The sequence below is a fragment of the Orcinus orca genome, chromosome 18 (assembly GCF_937001465.1).
Source record: "Orcinus orca chromosome 18, mOrcOrc1.1, whole genome shotgun sequence".
Lineage (NCBI taxonomy): Eukaryota > Metazoa > Chordata > Mammalia > Artiodactyla > Delphinidae > Orcinus > Orcinus orca.
Genome location: NC_064576.1, coordinates 76,134,790 through 76,152,808, shown reverse-complemented (window position 1 = coordinate 76,152,808; position 18,019 = coordinate 76,134,790). Strand labels below are relative to the sequence as shown.

General features: G+C 39.6%; 1 protein-coding gene across 5 annotated transcripts in view; it reads left to right on the top strand.

Moving 5' to 3' along the window:
* SGCG (sarcoglycan gamma) overlaps nucleotides 1–18,019 on the top strand; it is a 44,829-nt gene that overhangs the window by 20,325 nt on the left and 6,485 nt on the right. For all 5 annotated transcript variants that reach the window (XM_033409329.2, XM_049701328.1, XM_049701329.1 and 2 more), the window contains 4 exons: nucleotides 92–193; nucleotides 1,734–1,821; nucleotides 8,863–8,982; nucleotides 12,482–12,554. In XM_033409329.2, the coding sequence (XP_033265220.1) occupies nucleotides 92–193; nucleotides 1,734–1,821; nucleotides 8,863–8,982; nucleotides 12,482–12,554 (383 nt within the window). The remainder of the gene's footprint in view (nucleotides 1–91; nucleotides 194–1,733; nucleotides 1,822–8,862; nucleotides 8,983–12,481; nucleotides 12,555–18,019) is intronic.

The following is an 18,019-nucleotide window of genomic DNA, read 5'->3' as shown; positions in this document are numbered from 1 at the left end:
GCCGATAGGAAATCTATGAAAATGCATACATGATTTAAGTTGATCCTAAAAGAAGTGAAGAAGAAAGCAATAACAAATCTCTTTTTAACAGACAGGGATGGGTCACCTGCATGTTACAGAAGATGGACTTCGCCTGGAGGGGGAATCGGAGTTTTTATTCCCACTGTATGCCAAAGAAATACACTCCAGAGTGGTAAGCAGATGAGGACACATTTAAATAATTTGTGTTTCATGAGAAATAAATAATGGTGAAACACAGAAAGTTTGCTTTTCTGATGAAAGGTGTGCACGCGTCAACACTGCATGTTTCCCTGGCCACATGCCTTGGGTGGGCCCTAGCGAGCGACCGCCATGGTCACACCCAAAACCTTGCCTGGAAACCCCCAGCCCCGCCCCAGCGGATTTCTGCTTACATCTCATTGACCGGAATTGTATCACTTGGGTCTCCCTCCCTGCAGGACAGGCTGAGAAAGCATTTAGCCTTTGCAGCCCCTGCGGTGGAAGCCAGAAAAAGAATAGTGTTGGAGAGAATCCATTGGATCAGACGACCAGAGTGGTTCCTGGGACAACTTATTGTCTAGGCCCGGGAGTGGGCCTCACAGCTCTGACCTGGGCCATGTCCTCCCTTTCAGGGAAAATGATAAAAAAAAAAAAAAAAAAAAAGAGCCTGGAAGTTGGCACCTGAAGACGGTTCCGTCATGGAACTGTCCCTTGCTGGCTGTTACTTTGGGAGAGCCGTCATTTAATCTCTTTGAGCTCAATTTCCTCATCTGTATGTGAGGAGTAATGCTACCTCCTTCAAAGTGTGGAGATGAAAGGAGAGGCTGGATGGTAAAAATCGCTGGTGAATTTTTAGCTCTTATTATCCTGCTGGTTATTTCAAAACACAGCAAAGACAAGTAGTAAGGTCACGCCATTGGATGAAAGGTGAGACAATGGCAAATCCATCTGCTTCCACAAAGCAAGTTGGAGAATTTCTGACCTGCTAGCGTTCCAAAGCACTCCTGAAACTTCTTTCCTTCTGAAAAATCGTATTATACCCCCCAACTTGGGAAGATATTTGGTTCCCTCTGAGTGGCATAAACCCGCCTGAATCCAGTAGCCAAATTACTGCGTTCCTTTTGAAGAAAACTGTTACAGAAGAGCCAGCAATCTTCTGTGAGACAAAGCCTCCGCTCAGACTGTGACCCCACTTACGTGCTCATAAAGCCACTGTATCTTCCAACAAAAAGCTCTAAAAACGTAGGCATCCAACAGATTTTAAAAGCTCTTTTGAAATTGTGAGAAGCCTTTGGCGTTTTGAAGATAATATGGTATTTATTTATAGAAGAGCTAACCGCTCTCTGATTTACCTTTTAAAAAGATATCATGTCCTGGACATAAATTATGAGAAATGAAATTTTAATTCCTTGGAAAAGACAAAACACTGATTAAAACTTCATTGTTTCAGCTCTTCACCTTGAGAACGGACTTGGTCCATTGTAACCAGTGCACACAGGCTCTGTAAACCCAGGAGGTTATTATATTTTGTGGGGGAGAAAAATAATGCATTCACCCCCTTCACACAATATAATCCAAGTTTAAAAAATAGTTTTAGCCGCAAATTGATAGGTTCACAGGATCTATGACATGGGGGAAATTCTTTTGTATAAATCCTCAATTTATATACAAATTCAAAGGTCTAGTCATTTTAAATAGTCTGTATTTGGCTAACATTGTAAATCTGTTTTTAGGACTCATCTCTGCTTCTGCAGTCCACACAGAATGTGACTGTAAATGCACGCAACCCGGAAGGAGAAGTTACAGGCAGGTTAAAAGTGGGTGAGTCCAGCTTCATAACAGTGCTTTGCGTGTGTGTGGTCCATGAACAGTTGTGCTGAATGGATCCATTTGTTTCTTTTTTCTTCTAGAGAATTCAAAGTTATTTATGAGCAATCAAAGTATGAGTTTTCTAAATATCATGCTGTGTGGACCACGGAGACTAGTTCAGGTGGTGGGAGGACAGTCTGAAGTATTTTAAGTGAAGTTATTTTGGTTCCAAGAAATAAGAGGACCATTTAAGGTAGTACAAGAAACAATGATTGTTGGCAGGATACAAAATAATCTCACAGAGACTGAGGAAAGGAAACAAAGTAGCTGCCCTCAAGAAAAGAAAGACCAGGGCTGGAGAATCAAAGTATTCATCCTCTCTCTCCCTCTCTCCCCCTCCCTTTCTCCTTCTCTCTACCATGTTCCCCTCCTTTCCATGAATCTCTGTCCATGATTTTCACTTGGTAGCATGGTTGCACCAGTTCTAACTCTACAGGACTCTCTGGTTCTTCATCCGATTGGCTATAGTTCTCAACACCAGCCAACTTGGTCTTCAATGTCATGAATTCTCAATTCACAGCAAAGTACTCTAATTGGCCCAATTACTCTGTTCAACCAACTGCCCTTAGCTGAGCCACGTACACCCATCCGATCAGCTAAGACCAAAGAATATGGTCACGTGGGAGAGAGGTCCTTTGGAATTGAGCGCAGAGAGCAAAAGGATTAGAAAGAAAGAATATCGATGGAAGAAATAACAAAAGAGCAAACAGCTGGTGAAAGGAATATACCTTCTCTACACCATCAACACTTTATAGATTTGCTAAATCTAAGAAATTGGATGGCTCTCCAGATTATGGGGAAATAGCTGACAAGTGTACTACCAACACAGGCAGGTAGCTTTCCGTGTCCCCCTTTTTTAATGGCTGTTGTTACAGAACAATAATGTTACATTGGAAGGTACAGCCATATCTTAACTTTATGATTCCTTTTATTACAGTAATACATGAGTTCCATAGCCTGTGTTCTGATTTAATCTTTATAACTTTTTCTAAATGATAAGTTGTATTTCTCTTTTGCTTAGAAGCTTGTTTTATCACCAAGTCCAGTGAAATTCTCAATAAATCTAGAGATGAACCTGAGCTTACACAGCATACATGTTCATGATACTTGTCTAAACCAAATCATATTTCTTTATAAATTATGTTGTATTATGAATTGTGTCTACCATTTCTTAAATTTCTTAAAAATTTTTAACTGACTGTAGCTTTTAAATGTTTGAGGGAGGGCTTCCCTGGTGGTGCAGTGGTTGAGAGTCTGCCTGCTGATGCAGGGGACACGGGTTCGTGCCCCGGTCCGGGAGGATCACACATGCCGCGGAGCGGCTGGGCCCATGAGCCATGGCCGCTAAACCTGCGCGTCCGGAGCCTGTGCTCCGCGACGGGAGAGGCCACAGCAGTGAGAAGCCCGCGTACCAAAAAAAAAAAAAAAAAAAAAAAAATGTTTGAGGGATTTTTACCCATCTTTTGTCATTCATTCAACAAACATTTATTGAATGCCTATGTGCTACTTTCTATATGCTGTCAAGTAATTAATAACATTTAGAGTGTGTAATTATTTTTTAGGAGTTCTAAAAGTAAAAGATTCATTTTATATTCTTCTGAAAATGATTTAACACAAATACTCATTTTCACATTTAATTTTTTGCTAAGTGTGGATTTTCATATATAGAGGAGTTAAAGATAACATAAATCTGTCTCCACTTCCGTGGATGAAATAATGGAAGCACTGAAAAGCTAATTTTCTCAAAAACACACAGCTAGTTAGTAGAGAAGCCAAACCAGGTGTCACCTTAGGACTTGCTTCTCCAACAGGGGTGTTTCCACCACCCTCCCTCTCTACTCAGATTTCATTAAATCATGGCACACCGGGAACTGTCCTAGTTGCTGCAAATATGGTGGTGTTTTTGTCACCAAGGAATTCACGTTTAAAAAAAGTTTCCCATCAGAATTACTTTAAACTGTTAACCTCAAATTTTGAGTTTTAACCTTAGTGTTTCATACCTGAGGTAGAGTTAAAATAAGTGATTTCTGTTAAACCTTTGGTTGGAAAGCCTCTGCTATACTGAGAATCCTGAACTCGGAAATATTCAGCTCACCAAATCCAAGACGATTTTCAGTAAATGACTTCCCACAATCACACTCATTCCAGCCTCACACTTCCTGGGAGAAGTTAAATTTAGCCAATCTGGATATTAAAATGTGATTTATGTGAACTAGACAAAGTAATCCCATTTAATTAAATGAATAATTGTTTATTACTAAGACCAGTGAAAAAATTGGCAACCAATACAATCAAAGCCAAAAGTCTTAAATTCCAAAAGGAATCAAACATGGGAAAGCAAGCATCAGCAGCTAGCATTTCAAATCTTGGAACTAAAAGACAACAAATTGTGAACGACAGTGGGATCTTACTAGTTGTAAATGCAGCTCTGGTTACTACAGTTAATGTTCTTTTGACTTCGAATAATAGAAACCAATTCTGGTTAGCTTCAAAATAAGACTTTTTAGCTGAATGGGGTCAATTTTGGCAATTCCTATTTCCCTGAAATTTTCTGTTTCATCTAGGTTTTCAACTTTATTTGCATAGAAGTCTACATAGTACTCCCTTTTTGTTTTTTTAATTTCTTCCATTTCAATGGCATTATTTTAATGGTTACATAATAGTCCAAGGAATATATATAATTGTAAATATAATTATAAAATTATATTATAAATATATTTATTGTAAATACAATATACAATAATATTATTTCATATTATATATATATATATATATATATATATACACACACACACACACACACACACACACACAATAATTTGATTATGTAATACTCAAAAATTGGAGTTAGGTTATTCCATTCAGTCAATGACACAGTTCTTAATTCAGGCCACTCATATATTTAGGAGGTATTCAATAAATACTTGTTGAATGAATGAATGGAGGAATGAATAAAAGACTGTGTAGGAAGGGATGGGCTGGAAAGCCAGCTTAAGTGTGGGAGAGAGTTCTAGGAGATGGGGTGGGGGAAGATGGCCTGTCCAGGGTGCTCCAGAGTGGACAAGGGTTCAAGCATAAGTCTGAGCCACAGCTTTGAGGGATTTGGGGTCATAAGTGGGAAACAAACTCAAAATTTCTCAGGTAAAACAGAAGAGAGAAATTTAACAAAGAAAGGAGTAAAAAACAAGGGGTTAGCATCACTGTTCACAGTCAAAACATAGAAACAACCTGTGTCTATAGACAGATGAATGAATAAAGAAGATGTGGTATACACACACACACACACACACACACACACAATATATATATACATTGTGTATATATACAGTGGAATACTACTCAGTCATGAAAAAGAAGGAAATAATGCCATTTGCAGCAACATGGATGGAGCTAGAGATTATCATACTAAGTGAAGTAAGTCAGACAGAGAAGGACAAATATATCACTTATATGTGGAATCTAAAATATGACACAAATGAACTTATCTATGAAACAGAAACAGACTCACAGACATAGAGAACAGACTGTGGTTGCCGAGGGGGTGGGGGAGGGGTGGATTGGGAATTTGGGATTAGCAGATGCAAACTAGTATATATAGGATGGATAAACAAGTCCTACTATATAACACAGGGAACTATACTCAATATCCTGTGATAAACCATAATGGAAAAGAATATGAAAAAGAATATATTTATAACAATCACTTTGCTGTACAGCAGAAATTAATACATCGTAAATCAACTATACTTCAATAAAATAAAGTTTTAAAAAACAGTGGGTTCATCCAAGGCAATTGCTGTGAACAGCACTGGAGCCCTTTCCTGGTTATTATAGGTCCATGAACTCATGTGCTTGGATGTAACAGACTAGCCTAAAGAACAGAGTCAAGCTATACAGATAAGAGTCACTGACTCCAGTCTTATAAAGGTGAACCTAGTAACACAAGATGATACCAAAACATTAGTAGAATGAACTTAACCACAGTTTTATACTTCCAGTCCAGTATCTTCTGTGATTGATACGATATTTGCAGCAGCAGAATAAATCTTTCCTTTTCTCAAAGGACTCTGTGACATTTGTTTTTTTTGTTGTTGTTGTTTGTTTGTTTGTTTTTTTGCGGTACATGGGCCTCTCACCGCTGCGGCCCCTCCCGTCGTGGAGCACAGGCTCCGGACGCGCAGGCTCAGCGGCCATGGCCCACGGGCCCAGCTGCTCCGCGGCATGTGGGATCTTCCCGGACTGGGGCACGAACCCGTGTCCCCCGCATCGGCAGGAGGACTCTCAACCACTGCGCCACCAGGGAAGCCCTAATTCCTTTATTTATTTCCCTCGTTATTTGTACCAAAGCCTTTCATTAAAATTGTGATTTTACCAGGTAGCTCCTTTTTTAATCACAACGAAAGTATTTGAGTTTTCTTTCTTTTTTTTAAAATTAATTTATTTATTATTTATTTTTGGCTGCATTGGGTCTTTGTTGCGGTGCACGGGCTTCTCATGGCGATGGCCTCTCTTGCTGCGGAGCACAGGCTCTAGGTGCGCAGGCTTCAGTAGTTGTGGCTTGCGGGCTTAGTTGCTCTGCGGCATGTGGGATCCTCCCAGACTGGGGCTCGAACCCGTGTCCCCTGCACTGGCAGGCGAGTTCCCAACCACTGCGCCACCAGAGAAGCCCTGAGTTTTATTTCTTAAAGAACTCTGCTGCACATGAGGGTGACTTACTCAGCTCTAATGCATGTCCAGCAAGGTTATAAAGACTAGTAGAATATTAATGAAAGTTAGAAGATTTAATTATAAACTCACTTACTTTAAGAGACGATTATTCCTGTGGTGGGCTTGTTATCACTTGGAGCACAGTTTCCTTTGAAGTGGAAAACATATTTAAACTGAACATTCTATGTCTATATTTTTTATAAAGTGAAGATGGAATTTTATCCGCCTCTGTGCGTTTGTTTGAGTACCCCCTCTACCTGGAATCTCGCATTCTCCCTTCATCAGGGAAACATGAACTCTTCCAGGTCAGCCCAGACATCCCCTTCCCTGAGGTGTCATCCCTGACCCCCCAGGAGGGACAGGAATTCCTTGTCAGGGTTCTCACTGGACACTGTCCATGGTTGTATCACGGCACTTATCAAATTGCCCTGGGACTGGAGTTATATGCTTTTTTCTTCAGTAGACTATGAAATCCTATAAGTTGTGAACTGCATCTCCTCTTTTATGTAGCCTCAATTCTTAGCACGAAACCTTGAACATAAAAGCATACAATAGATTTGTGCTGAATGGAAGAGACTCACTTTCCTGAATTTTCTTTGATTTGAGGATTTATGTAGCTTTGTTACTCAGGAAAATTATGCAACTAAACTCATTTGTTGACTATTTCATCAATGTATATGAAACAATGGCTACAGAAAAAATGTCATTTAGTTTAACCACTTTCACTTGATAAATTCTCCTCAAATTGTTATATGAACCTCCAATAAGCTAAACAGTGAACTCTTATTGGATAAATTACTCCAGTTTTTTCCTCTTGATTCTAAACTCAACTTCAAATTCATCACTTAATGCAAATCAGTGTTTGTATGATAAATATGTAAGATATATCAGTGACCCAGAAGAGGTAAATAGTGACACCGAATCACAGGATAACTGAGTTTGGGTGAAAGCTCAGGAGAGCAAAAATACAGGCAACTATCACAAAATAAAGCCAGGCTTCCTTAAGAGAAAGGAGATAAAACATAGAGAAAAAAATGTGTTCCACTTTGTAACATGTGAACACATGCACATTTAAATGAAGAATCTTTGGAGGGTTCTGAGGTACAAATTAGTGAAAAAACATAAGAATATGTTGCTGACAGTATCCAAAACTGATTAATGTATTCGTTGAAAAGCTTCTATTTAATTTCTAGCAGGTACCAAGCAACTTGAATGAGTACTGTGAGAGACACAGGGACACATACACAAAATCTACAAGTATCCATTTCACAATAAACTTACTTTTCTAGATAAGAAAATAGAACTAACAAAAGAATGAAGGAACACTTGTAGTTCCTTAAGCAAATGCTGAACGCTATGTTCTAGGGAGATGAAGCCATTATGCTGCTAAGGTTAGAAGGACAGGAAACACAGAGAAATCAGAAAACATAAAATGATGGATACCCAACTGTACCAATGAGAGACACTGAACAAGATCTCACACGCTGAAGGTACAGCGTCCCCAGTGCCTGGCACACAGAAGCACACATTAAACATGTGCTGAGTACCGTCGTAATTTAAAAGCCAGTGGGTCGGAGATTGGGATTGGTGTATATACACTAATATGTATAAGGTAGAAAACTGATAAGAACCTGCTGTATAGCAAAAACGAACAAACAAACAGAAAAAGTTCATGTGAAAGGAGTAAGCTTGGAAGAGAAAGTGATGCCCTGTCCCTGAAATAGAAAGAAGGGCTGGAGAAGGCAGAAATGGCTGAGATGAAGGTGAAGGGCAGAAACTTGAGGGTGTGTTTCCATGGCGATGTCTGTTTGCTCCATGAAGTAGGAGGTGAGGATTAGGGCAGAGGCAAGAATCTGAGTGTGACTCATTCATTGTCTGCGTTAACTTTGGCCATTGAAGGAAGCCATTCATAAGATGGTCTTTCACAAATCTCACATTTCAGAACATAAAACCCTCAGTTGGTTAATACTCAAAAGAATACCAATTTCAGTAATCTGCGTAGAAGAATCATATTATTTTTGGCAAGTTTTAAAAACCTGAAAAAATTAATTTTTATATAATTCATTCATACATATATTTGATATAGATCTACATACATGTGACCTACATTAATTTTAATAATATAATAGATTTTGGCTTAGGACTTAAAATTTAATCACAGAATCAAAAAAATTACTGGTAACAAATCTTAAATGTTTAGTGATTTGGTACTGCTGGGTGCCATGGCATGTGTAACACTGCAGAGACTACACACCTTATAATAAAATGCTTTCATTCATTCTTTAGGTCCCAAAATGGTAGAGGTCCAGAGTCAGCAGTTTCAGATCAACTCCAAGGACAGCAAGCCACTGTTTACTGTTGATGAAAAGGCAGTTGTGGTTGGTACAGATAAACTTCGAGTAACTGGTATGTAGTAGCTCTTTATTTTTAATTAAGGAATAATTGACAAACAACATTAGTTTCAGGTGTACAACATAAGGGTTCAATATTTGTATATATTGTGAAACGATCCCCACAGTAAGTCTAATTAACGTCCATCACCACACATACTTAAAACTTCTTTCTTGTGACGAGAGCTTTTAAGATCTACTTTCTTAGCAACTTGCAAATACACGATACGCGGTACCGGTAGTCGCCATGCTGTATATCACATCCCCGCGACTCATTTGTCTTACAGCTGGAAGTTTGTACCTTTGGCCACCTCCACCCATTTTGTCCACCTCCCAACACTCACTTCTTGCAACCATCAGTCTGTTCTCTGTGTCTGTGAGTTCAGCCTTTGTGGTGCTGTTTTTTAGATTCTCCGTATCAGTGAGATCGTACAGCACTTGTCCTCCTCTGACTTTTCTCACTGAGCATAATTCCCTCGAGGTCCGTCCATGTTGCAAAGGGCAGGATTTCCTTCTTTTTCTGGCTGAATAATATTCCATCGTGTATATACCACATCTTCTGTGTCCATTCATCTGTAGTAACTCTTAAGAAAAACAGTATCGCATGGAGGGCACTTCTGCAAAAGCAAATTGCAGATTTGGCAAGTTTACTGTGGAATATTTCAGGCCGATAAGAGAAAGTACTGTAGTTTGAATTTGTTGACTTCTCTTCATGGCATTTCTTTTGAAATTTTTTGACATTCTCTTAGAAGAACGAAACCTTCCTCACAAATCTTTACCCACTTTTTTTCCCCCACCATATTGTTTCCTTTTATCTCTTTCCAATTGGTGTAACCCAAAGGCTTTACACAGAATTAGAAAACTACCACAGCCATCATATAATTCCAACTGTGTTGGGAAAATTGCACCAAAAAACAAAACTTGATTTATTCTTTATGTCATACGATTCCATAGTTGCTACAATGATGGTTAAGTTTCGTTAAATATATAAAATACGAGAAGAATATTTTTATAAACGTTAACTTTTCCAAGTAAATTCCATTCAAGCTTTTCTCCACTACGTACCATAAAAGTTTGATCTCTGTGTTAAATGGATTGATTTCAAGTAGCCTTTGGAGTTTCTTGGATCAGCAAAAGCAGCAGCAGTTGACAGCCAAGGAAAGAGGAGTGAGAAGCGACAGAGAACCAGGTCATCTGGGGGCAGAGAAAGAGAACTCAATGCTTGGCTATACACGCTTCCCTCTGGCCACTTGCCCTGAGCATGGGGCGTAAGGGGAGGGACTCAGTGGTCTTCCTTTAAGGCGGCCCCTCCAGATTCCTGAGCTGCAGGACATCCTGATCTGAACACACATCAAGAAGTGCTTTCTTGCCGTTGCCTTTGTCTCAAGAACTCAAAGAGTCACGTGAAATCCCTCGTCCATTCTTAAACAGCTGCCACATATACTCTAGTCAACGGGGAAACTGAAAAATCATTTTTAAATCAAATTCATGGAGGAGATTAAACAATTTCACCACCCCAGTTTGAAATTGATCTCGGCCTTCAGCAGTCTCATTTTTCCCCCTAAAAATAGCATTGTCACCAAGTGACCAAAATCAGCATGTCTCTTTTGCTAACCCCAGTCGCAGAACATGTTATTGGAGCAGCATCAAAATGTCATCTTCAAAAAAAATATTTTATCCCGTCGCCAGAACTGGCTGCTGGAAGATGATGCACGGTTGGGTACTTCGGTTCCTTGGTAGTGATTCGCTGGGCGGGGTCCATTCCCCAACGTTTAGGAAGGAAAACAGGGCCCTGTGAGAGTATCCAGTCTCATCACTAAGGGGAAAGACACAATCTAGCAATAAGGCAGTTCGATCCCTTCATCCTTCTCTGATTAGCTGAACGGGATTGCGTGTGTCACAAGTGACGACGGAGACATTCTGGAGGCACCCACAAAGCCACCCACAAAAGAGGACCCGGAAAGTAAGGTTTCAGCCACTGAAGAAGTGAAGGTAAACACAGGGGGGGAGTCCATGTCCCTTACAGATGTGAAGACGGATCTCTAGCAGCTGCTCAGAGAGGACCACACCCTTCAAGCACACGCTCAACACATCCGGCTCCGGACCCAGTCATGCAGCTCTGTGGACAGTTGATGACCTGCTCCATCAGTTAACAGCCCTTCAGCTGAAAGGAACAAAAGGCCCAATTAAAACTGGCTTCAACTCTAAGGACACACATGATCCCATAGGAGGTCTCCAGGCTGATTTATTCGGTGTTTTCCCCCAGCTCTGCTTCTCTCCTGACTTTCCCCTTTCAGTGGTGGTGAATGGTCCCATCAATTCCAAGGGTCACTTCCTTGTGCAGTGACTTCTCCAAACTTCCATAAGAGGACCTTGATGGCCTCAGGGGGTCTGTGCCCCTTAACTTGTCCTTCCAGCCTAAATTTTTCTCATATTAAATTGCTTGCGTTTCTCTTTTTTTTTTTTTTTTTTTTTGCGGTACGCGGGCCTCTCACTGTTGTGGCCTCTCCCGTTGCAGAGCACAGGCTCTGGACGCGCAGGCTCAGCGGCCATGGCTCACGGGCCCAGCCGCTCCGCGGCATGTGGGATCTTCCCGGACCGGGGCATGAACCCGCGTCCCCTGCATCGGCAGGCGGACTCTCAGCCACTGCGCCACCAGGGAAGCCCTGGTTTGTAATTTTGGAATTTCATTTTGTACTGACGGGTGGAGCCCAAGACAGGGGTGTGGTCTAGGCCAGGCAGAAGGACCTAGGTAAATCATGATGAGCACTTTGTGAATAACCCTGCTGTGCATAGGTTAAAAGTGTGGGCTTTGAAGTCAAATCACAGTCCGGCCACTTAGCTGTGTAACTCTAGGCAAGTTAATTAACCTTTCTGTCCCTCCGTTTCCTCTTCAGTAAAATGGGAAAATATACCTGCCTTGTAGGGTTCTGAGTACTAAGCAAGTTAGGATATATCACCTTCGAATCTCTGCACCCTAACCCAATACCCACACCGTGCCTTGCACATAATTAGGTTCTCAGACTAACCAGACAACTGGGAACATACTGATTCGTACAAATTAGAAAGTCAATTTTAAATATTCAAAATCTGGATTTTTCTATAAATTTCCTGATGTGCCTTAAGAAACAGATGACACAAGATACAATTTTTACACGTAAAATCTAGAGAATGAACCAAATTACTATTACCAAAAATATATGGACTTAATGCAATTTTCAACTGAAATTTCTTTCAATTTGAGGGCTAATATTGCTTTCTGGTTTTAAAACAAGCCTGGGTATTTGTAACTGCTTTAAAAATCATATTTTGTTTATAGCCATCTAATGAAATCGTGGTATCCTTGGAAAAGCAGGAAAGCAGTTATACCTATTTTTTTCCTGCAACTCAAACATCTGTACGAATTCAGCAACGATCAGAGCCTACGTGTCCTGTAATATGCAGTGTAAATGCTCGATTTGTGGGCTGCTGTTTATTTTACTCTTGTAAAAGCTTCCTCTTTGGTTTGTGTTTAGGGCCTGAAGGGGCTCTCTTTGAACATTCAGTGGAGACGCCCCTCATAAAACCGGACCCAGTCCAGGACCTTAGGTAAGAATTTTGTTCAAATATAAACAAACTCTCTTACAGAAGATACCTGGTTATGTACTAGAATAACACGTTAGCAGATATTACCAGGTTGTTTCTTATTCCATTAGTTGTCTTTACTCTGATGAACTTCTGCCCATAACAAGTCATTTCTTAGAAAAATCCAAAGGAGGTTAGACGTCCTACTGTATGTCCCGTCCTTGTGTCTCTGAGCTCGTTACTAGCCCTGCCCCTGCCCCAGTGCAGCCTGTACTGTTCCAATAGCTATTCCTGCCTCCAGAAAATCTGAGGGACTTGGCTAAATGCAGCTATTTTATTTATTTTTTCCGATTTTTTTAAATTGTGGTAAAATACACATATAAAATTTATCATCTTAACCATTTTTAAGTGTACAGTTCAGAACATATTTATACTTTACACACTTTAAAAGAAATTTTTCCTTTTACATTATGGTTTATCACAGGATATTGAATACAGTTCCCTGTGCTATACAGTAGGACCTTATTGTCTATTCATTCTCTATATAATAGTTTGCATCTGCTAATCCCAACCTCCTAATCCATCCCTCCCCCACCCTACCTGCCCCTTGGCAACCACAAGTCTGTTCTCTATGTCTGTGAGTCTGTTTCAGTTTCGTAGATAAGTTCATTTGTGTATATTTTAGATTCCAAATATAAGTGATATTATATGGTATTTGTCTTTCTCTTTCCGACTTACTTCACTTAGTATGATAATCTCTGTGTCCATCCAAGTAGCAGCAAATGGCATTATTTCATTCTTTTTTATGGCTGAGTAACATTCCATTGTGTACAGGTACCACATCGTCTTTATCTGTTCCTCTGTCGATGGACATTTAGGTTGCTTCCATGTCTTGGCTATTGTGCATAATGCTGCTATGAACATGGGGGTGTAAATGCAGCTAATTTAAATGTTTCATTGATTCCACATCAGCCAGAGTAAAGTCCAGAATGCTACTGGGGCACTTGGCTTGTGACCTAGACTCCTTGGGGCTCTCTAGGTTGGCACCCTGGGGCCTCCTGCCTCACCCGTCCTGAGACTGAGCCACTGCCGGGCCCGGACTCCACACTTCCACACACGCTGTCCCACCTGACTGGGGTGCCCTCCTTCCCTTGGAGACCCCACGAATATCTGCTTGTCCTCACGCTTCAGGTCACGTGCCACGCATGGGGCTATGGTTCATGTGGTCCACAGACCCTTCGTTTTTCCCTGGAGAGCATCAGCTGAGGCAAACACTGCACGTTTTAGTGAAAGAGGACGGTGTCTTATATGGGCTTGAAATTTGCAAAGGCATTCTTAAACATCTCAGTTTACCTTACATTTTTTAAATATGTGCACTGTTAGTAGAGACAAGAATGTTATAAAACCGAGAGCTTGACGGATTCATATACGCAAAAAAGTTGATATATCTTTTTCTCAATTGTGGCAAAATGCACATAATATAAAATTTACCATCTTAACCACTTTCAAGTGTACCGTTCACAAGTCTAAGGTACGCTTATTGTTGTGCAGCCGTCCCCCGCCTCCATCTCCGGCATTCTTTACATTTTGCAAAACTGAAACTCTGTGCCCATTAAACGCTAACTCCCCATTTCCCCGCAACCCCTGCAAACCACCATCCGAGTCTCTGTCTCTATGGATTTGAGGACTCTGGGCACCTCATTTAAGTGGAATCAAACAGTATTTGTCCTTCTGTGACTGGATTATTTCACTTAGCACAATATCCTCAACCTTTGGTATATCTTTACGTCATAGCAGAATATACAAAATTACCCAGTTCCATATATAAGTTTATTCTTTATACAGAGTCTCTGTGTGACTGTGTGTATTTCACTTTATTACTAGGCTACTGAATGTTCTTTGCTGCTGTAACTATTTATTCCAATAGTATATTTGTATTTTATAACAAAAACAAATAATATTTTTAAAAACAAATGTCTTAAAGTCTACAATGTCACTTAAAATCACGTTTAGAATTTGAACTTGAAAAATATTCAGGAGACAATTAACATGTTAACGTATTTGTATAATAGGGAATAATGTACAGTAGGAAGCCCAGCTTTACAGACAAGCCTGGTGACCTTGGCCAAACTAACCTTTTGAGGCTATTTTTTCTCATATATAAAACGTTGATAGGGACTTTGCTGGCAGTCCAGTGGTTAAGACTTCGCCTTCCAATGCTGGGAGTGTGGGTTTGATCCCTGGTCAGGGAGCTAAGATCCCCACGGATCTCTCATAGCCAAAAAACCAAAACATGAAACAGAAGCAATATTGCAACAAATTCAATAAAAGACTTTAAAAATGGTCCACATCAAAAAAAAATCTTTAAAAAAAGTTGTTAGTAATGCACATCTCAGAGTGTTCTAGGAAAGATTTAATAAGCTATTAAGTTAAAAATATTTTTTCTAAACTGAAAGTGGAATACAAATAATCATTTTTATTATCAAGTAGATATTCACACAAAATGGAATTGGGGTTGGGAAATTAAGCATTTCTCTTAATTTTAATGTCTAATTAAATATTCATCAAAAGCAAATGAGAGTTCAATTCATCTTACCCACTTAGAGAACATTGGCAGCATAAAAATACATTGTGACAATTAAATTATAACAATTTCATTGATTTTGATAAAGGACCATAAGATTAATATTACAGAATTATTATAGTTAAGGGAAAAGAACATTTTATTTTCCTAGGAGAGGAAAATGATTCAATATCTTTAAAAAATAATCCCATTAAAACCATTTTGGAATTATAGAATAATGTAAATTGTAGCGATGCCAAGCCACTCTTTGAAATAAATGTCACTATTTTAAAATTACAGGTCTCAAAATTAAACAATCATCATACGTTTTCCCATTAGGAAATGAATCTGCTGGCTTCTACAGCAGTCCCTTACTAAAAAAGAAATGGCAGAAGGGTAGTATTCTCTGGCTTTCTAAAGGGTGATACTAAGCGAGGGTTACATAACCCAAATGTTACAGCAAAAGTGACTGAGAATGTAACGAAATTGTAAGGAATTGCTTACAATAAGGAATGAGGTTTGGATGGAAGACGTGAACTAATATGTACTGAATGCCCCACGTTCAGGAAAGGTGCGGTCACGTAATTTGTCTCGTTTACTCATCAATTCGATCCCCATCTTATAAAAGAGAACGCTGAGGTCTAGATAGTAGTGCGTTCTAAGGCACAAAGGAAAACCATGTAACCAACTCATGACTTAACTTCAGCTCTGACCCCAAGCCCATCCATATACCCTCTGTTCCCTCTTCCTACCGTGCAAGTGAACCCGTCACTGATTTATTCTTTGATTTACTACCAGGCTCCACTGACGGAGTACACGAGAGTCGTATTTTCTTCTGTAAGTTCTTGCTGTAAACTGTCTTTCCCTTTTTATTTCTGTCCAGTAGCATTACTATTGCTGGCCTGAGTAAAGTAAAAAGATATTCCTGGAATATCATAACTGACCCATGAAAACTTTGAATGTGGATTTTGTTGGGTTAAGATCATGAGGCATTTATAAAAAGATCCCTGAAATATACACGTTTAAATATCACAATTCAAATTTTGGTATTTGCTCAAATTGTAGTCATGAAAGGGTAACAATTATTATTTTAGTTAAGACAAAAATATAATTAAGTTGTATTTAAGCTAGATTTACATTTCTTACGGCAAAATCATCCTCAAAAAAAGGGTGAACTCTGACATACTGTTTTAAAGCTACTTCTCATTCACACATGATATAATTCCATCTTTTTTTTTAATTTAGTGAAAATGTATTAAGTGTATTTATATGCCAGAGGCTATGATAGATGTTGGTTCTACAGTGATAAAAGGCATGGTCCCTGACCTTAGTGAGTTTAAAGTCTATTGAGAAAAGAAACATGCAAACAAGTTAAAACAACATAATTCTTTGCTATGATGAAGGTACAAATTATAGTGAGAGCATAAGAAAAAGAGCATGAATTCTTCAGGGTGATCTGAGATGAAATCACAGATAAGGAGGCACGTGAACTGAAACTTAAGCAATCAGTAGATGTGGATACAGTAGGGTAAACGGCAAAGCCTCTGCAACCCAATAGGGATGTGACGTGATTAAATATGTTATTATTTGTAAATTTGTGGAAACAATGCCTAGCACATAGTCAGTAATATATATGTGTCCTCATTACTTAAGTAAAATGAGCAGACATGGAAATATCTGTTCCTGTTTCAAACACTTGTAAATATTGGTTTGCTTAATAAGAGTTTATAAATATTGCTCAACTAGAAACCAAGGAAAGCTAGTTCCCAGGTCCCAGTAATAAAGAGAAATTCATGGTCAGAACACAGTAGAAGCTAAGTCAAGGGCACTCAGGGAGAAATCAGGATCCCATAGAGATTAGGGGCTGGGACTTTAATATTTTATGGGGACTGAGATTCTAACGTATAGCCTAGTGTATATGAAATGCCCAAACTGAGATATCTCATAAATCTTGGCCTCTGTGAAACAGGTATTTCAATTTACCTACTAGCCCAAGAATGCTGCAAGAAAGTTGCTATCTTGGGCTGCGGGTTGAAAAAGTTACGCAGGAGAAATCATTGGTTGCAAGCATTAGGAGGACTAAATCCACACTACCTCATTGTGCAGGAGCTCTAAGCTGGAAAATTAACATTAAAAACTGCACCAAGGGCTTCCCTGGTGGTGCAGTGGTTGAGAGTGTGCCTGCCGATGCAGGGGACACAGGTTCGTGCCCCGGTCCGGGAAGATCCCACATGCCGCGGAGCGGTTGGGCCCGTGAGCCATGGCCGCTGAGCCTGCGCGTCCGGAGCCTATGCTCCGCAACGGGAGAGGCCACAGCAGTGAGAGGCCTGCGTACCGCAAAAAAAAAAAAAAATTGCACCAAGTCTATAAACCGATAGTGATAAAAAAAAAAAAAAAGAGAGAGAGAGAAACTACACTGAAGATATTAATGGCATAAAAACACTCATGGAAAAAAAAAATCTTGCTGAAGATGAGCTTACTAAAAGAAGAAGAAAAAGGCAAATGAATAAGGAATTGAACTACCATGGGGAAGAATTAGCAGCCACTTCAGGTTACCCCTGAAACTCCAAGTAGTAGAGCAAAGTGAAGAGATTTTAAAACAGGTATGAATAAAAGGCTCGAAGAGAAAAAAAAAAAAAAAACTTGAATACAAAGGTAAGGCAAAGACAAGATGAAAACAGAATATTTGGAAAATAACAAAAAGAAGTTCTAGGAATGAGAGATTGAGTAATTAAAATCAGTGGCAGCCAGAACTTGGTTTCTCATACCATTCTCCAAAAGGAATCAGGATCCTTTGGAGAAAGCCTTGGCTCATTCTAGGACTGGGAATATAGATGAATTTAGAGCATCTTATAGCCAATAAGTAAGAAGTGCTCAGAAACCCAAACAATGAGGGTATGTCAGAAGGAACACAGGCGTCAACTGA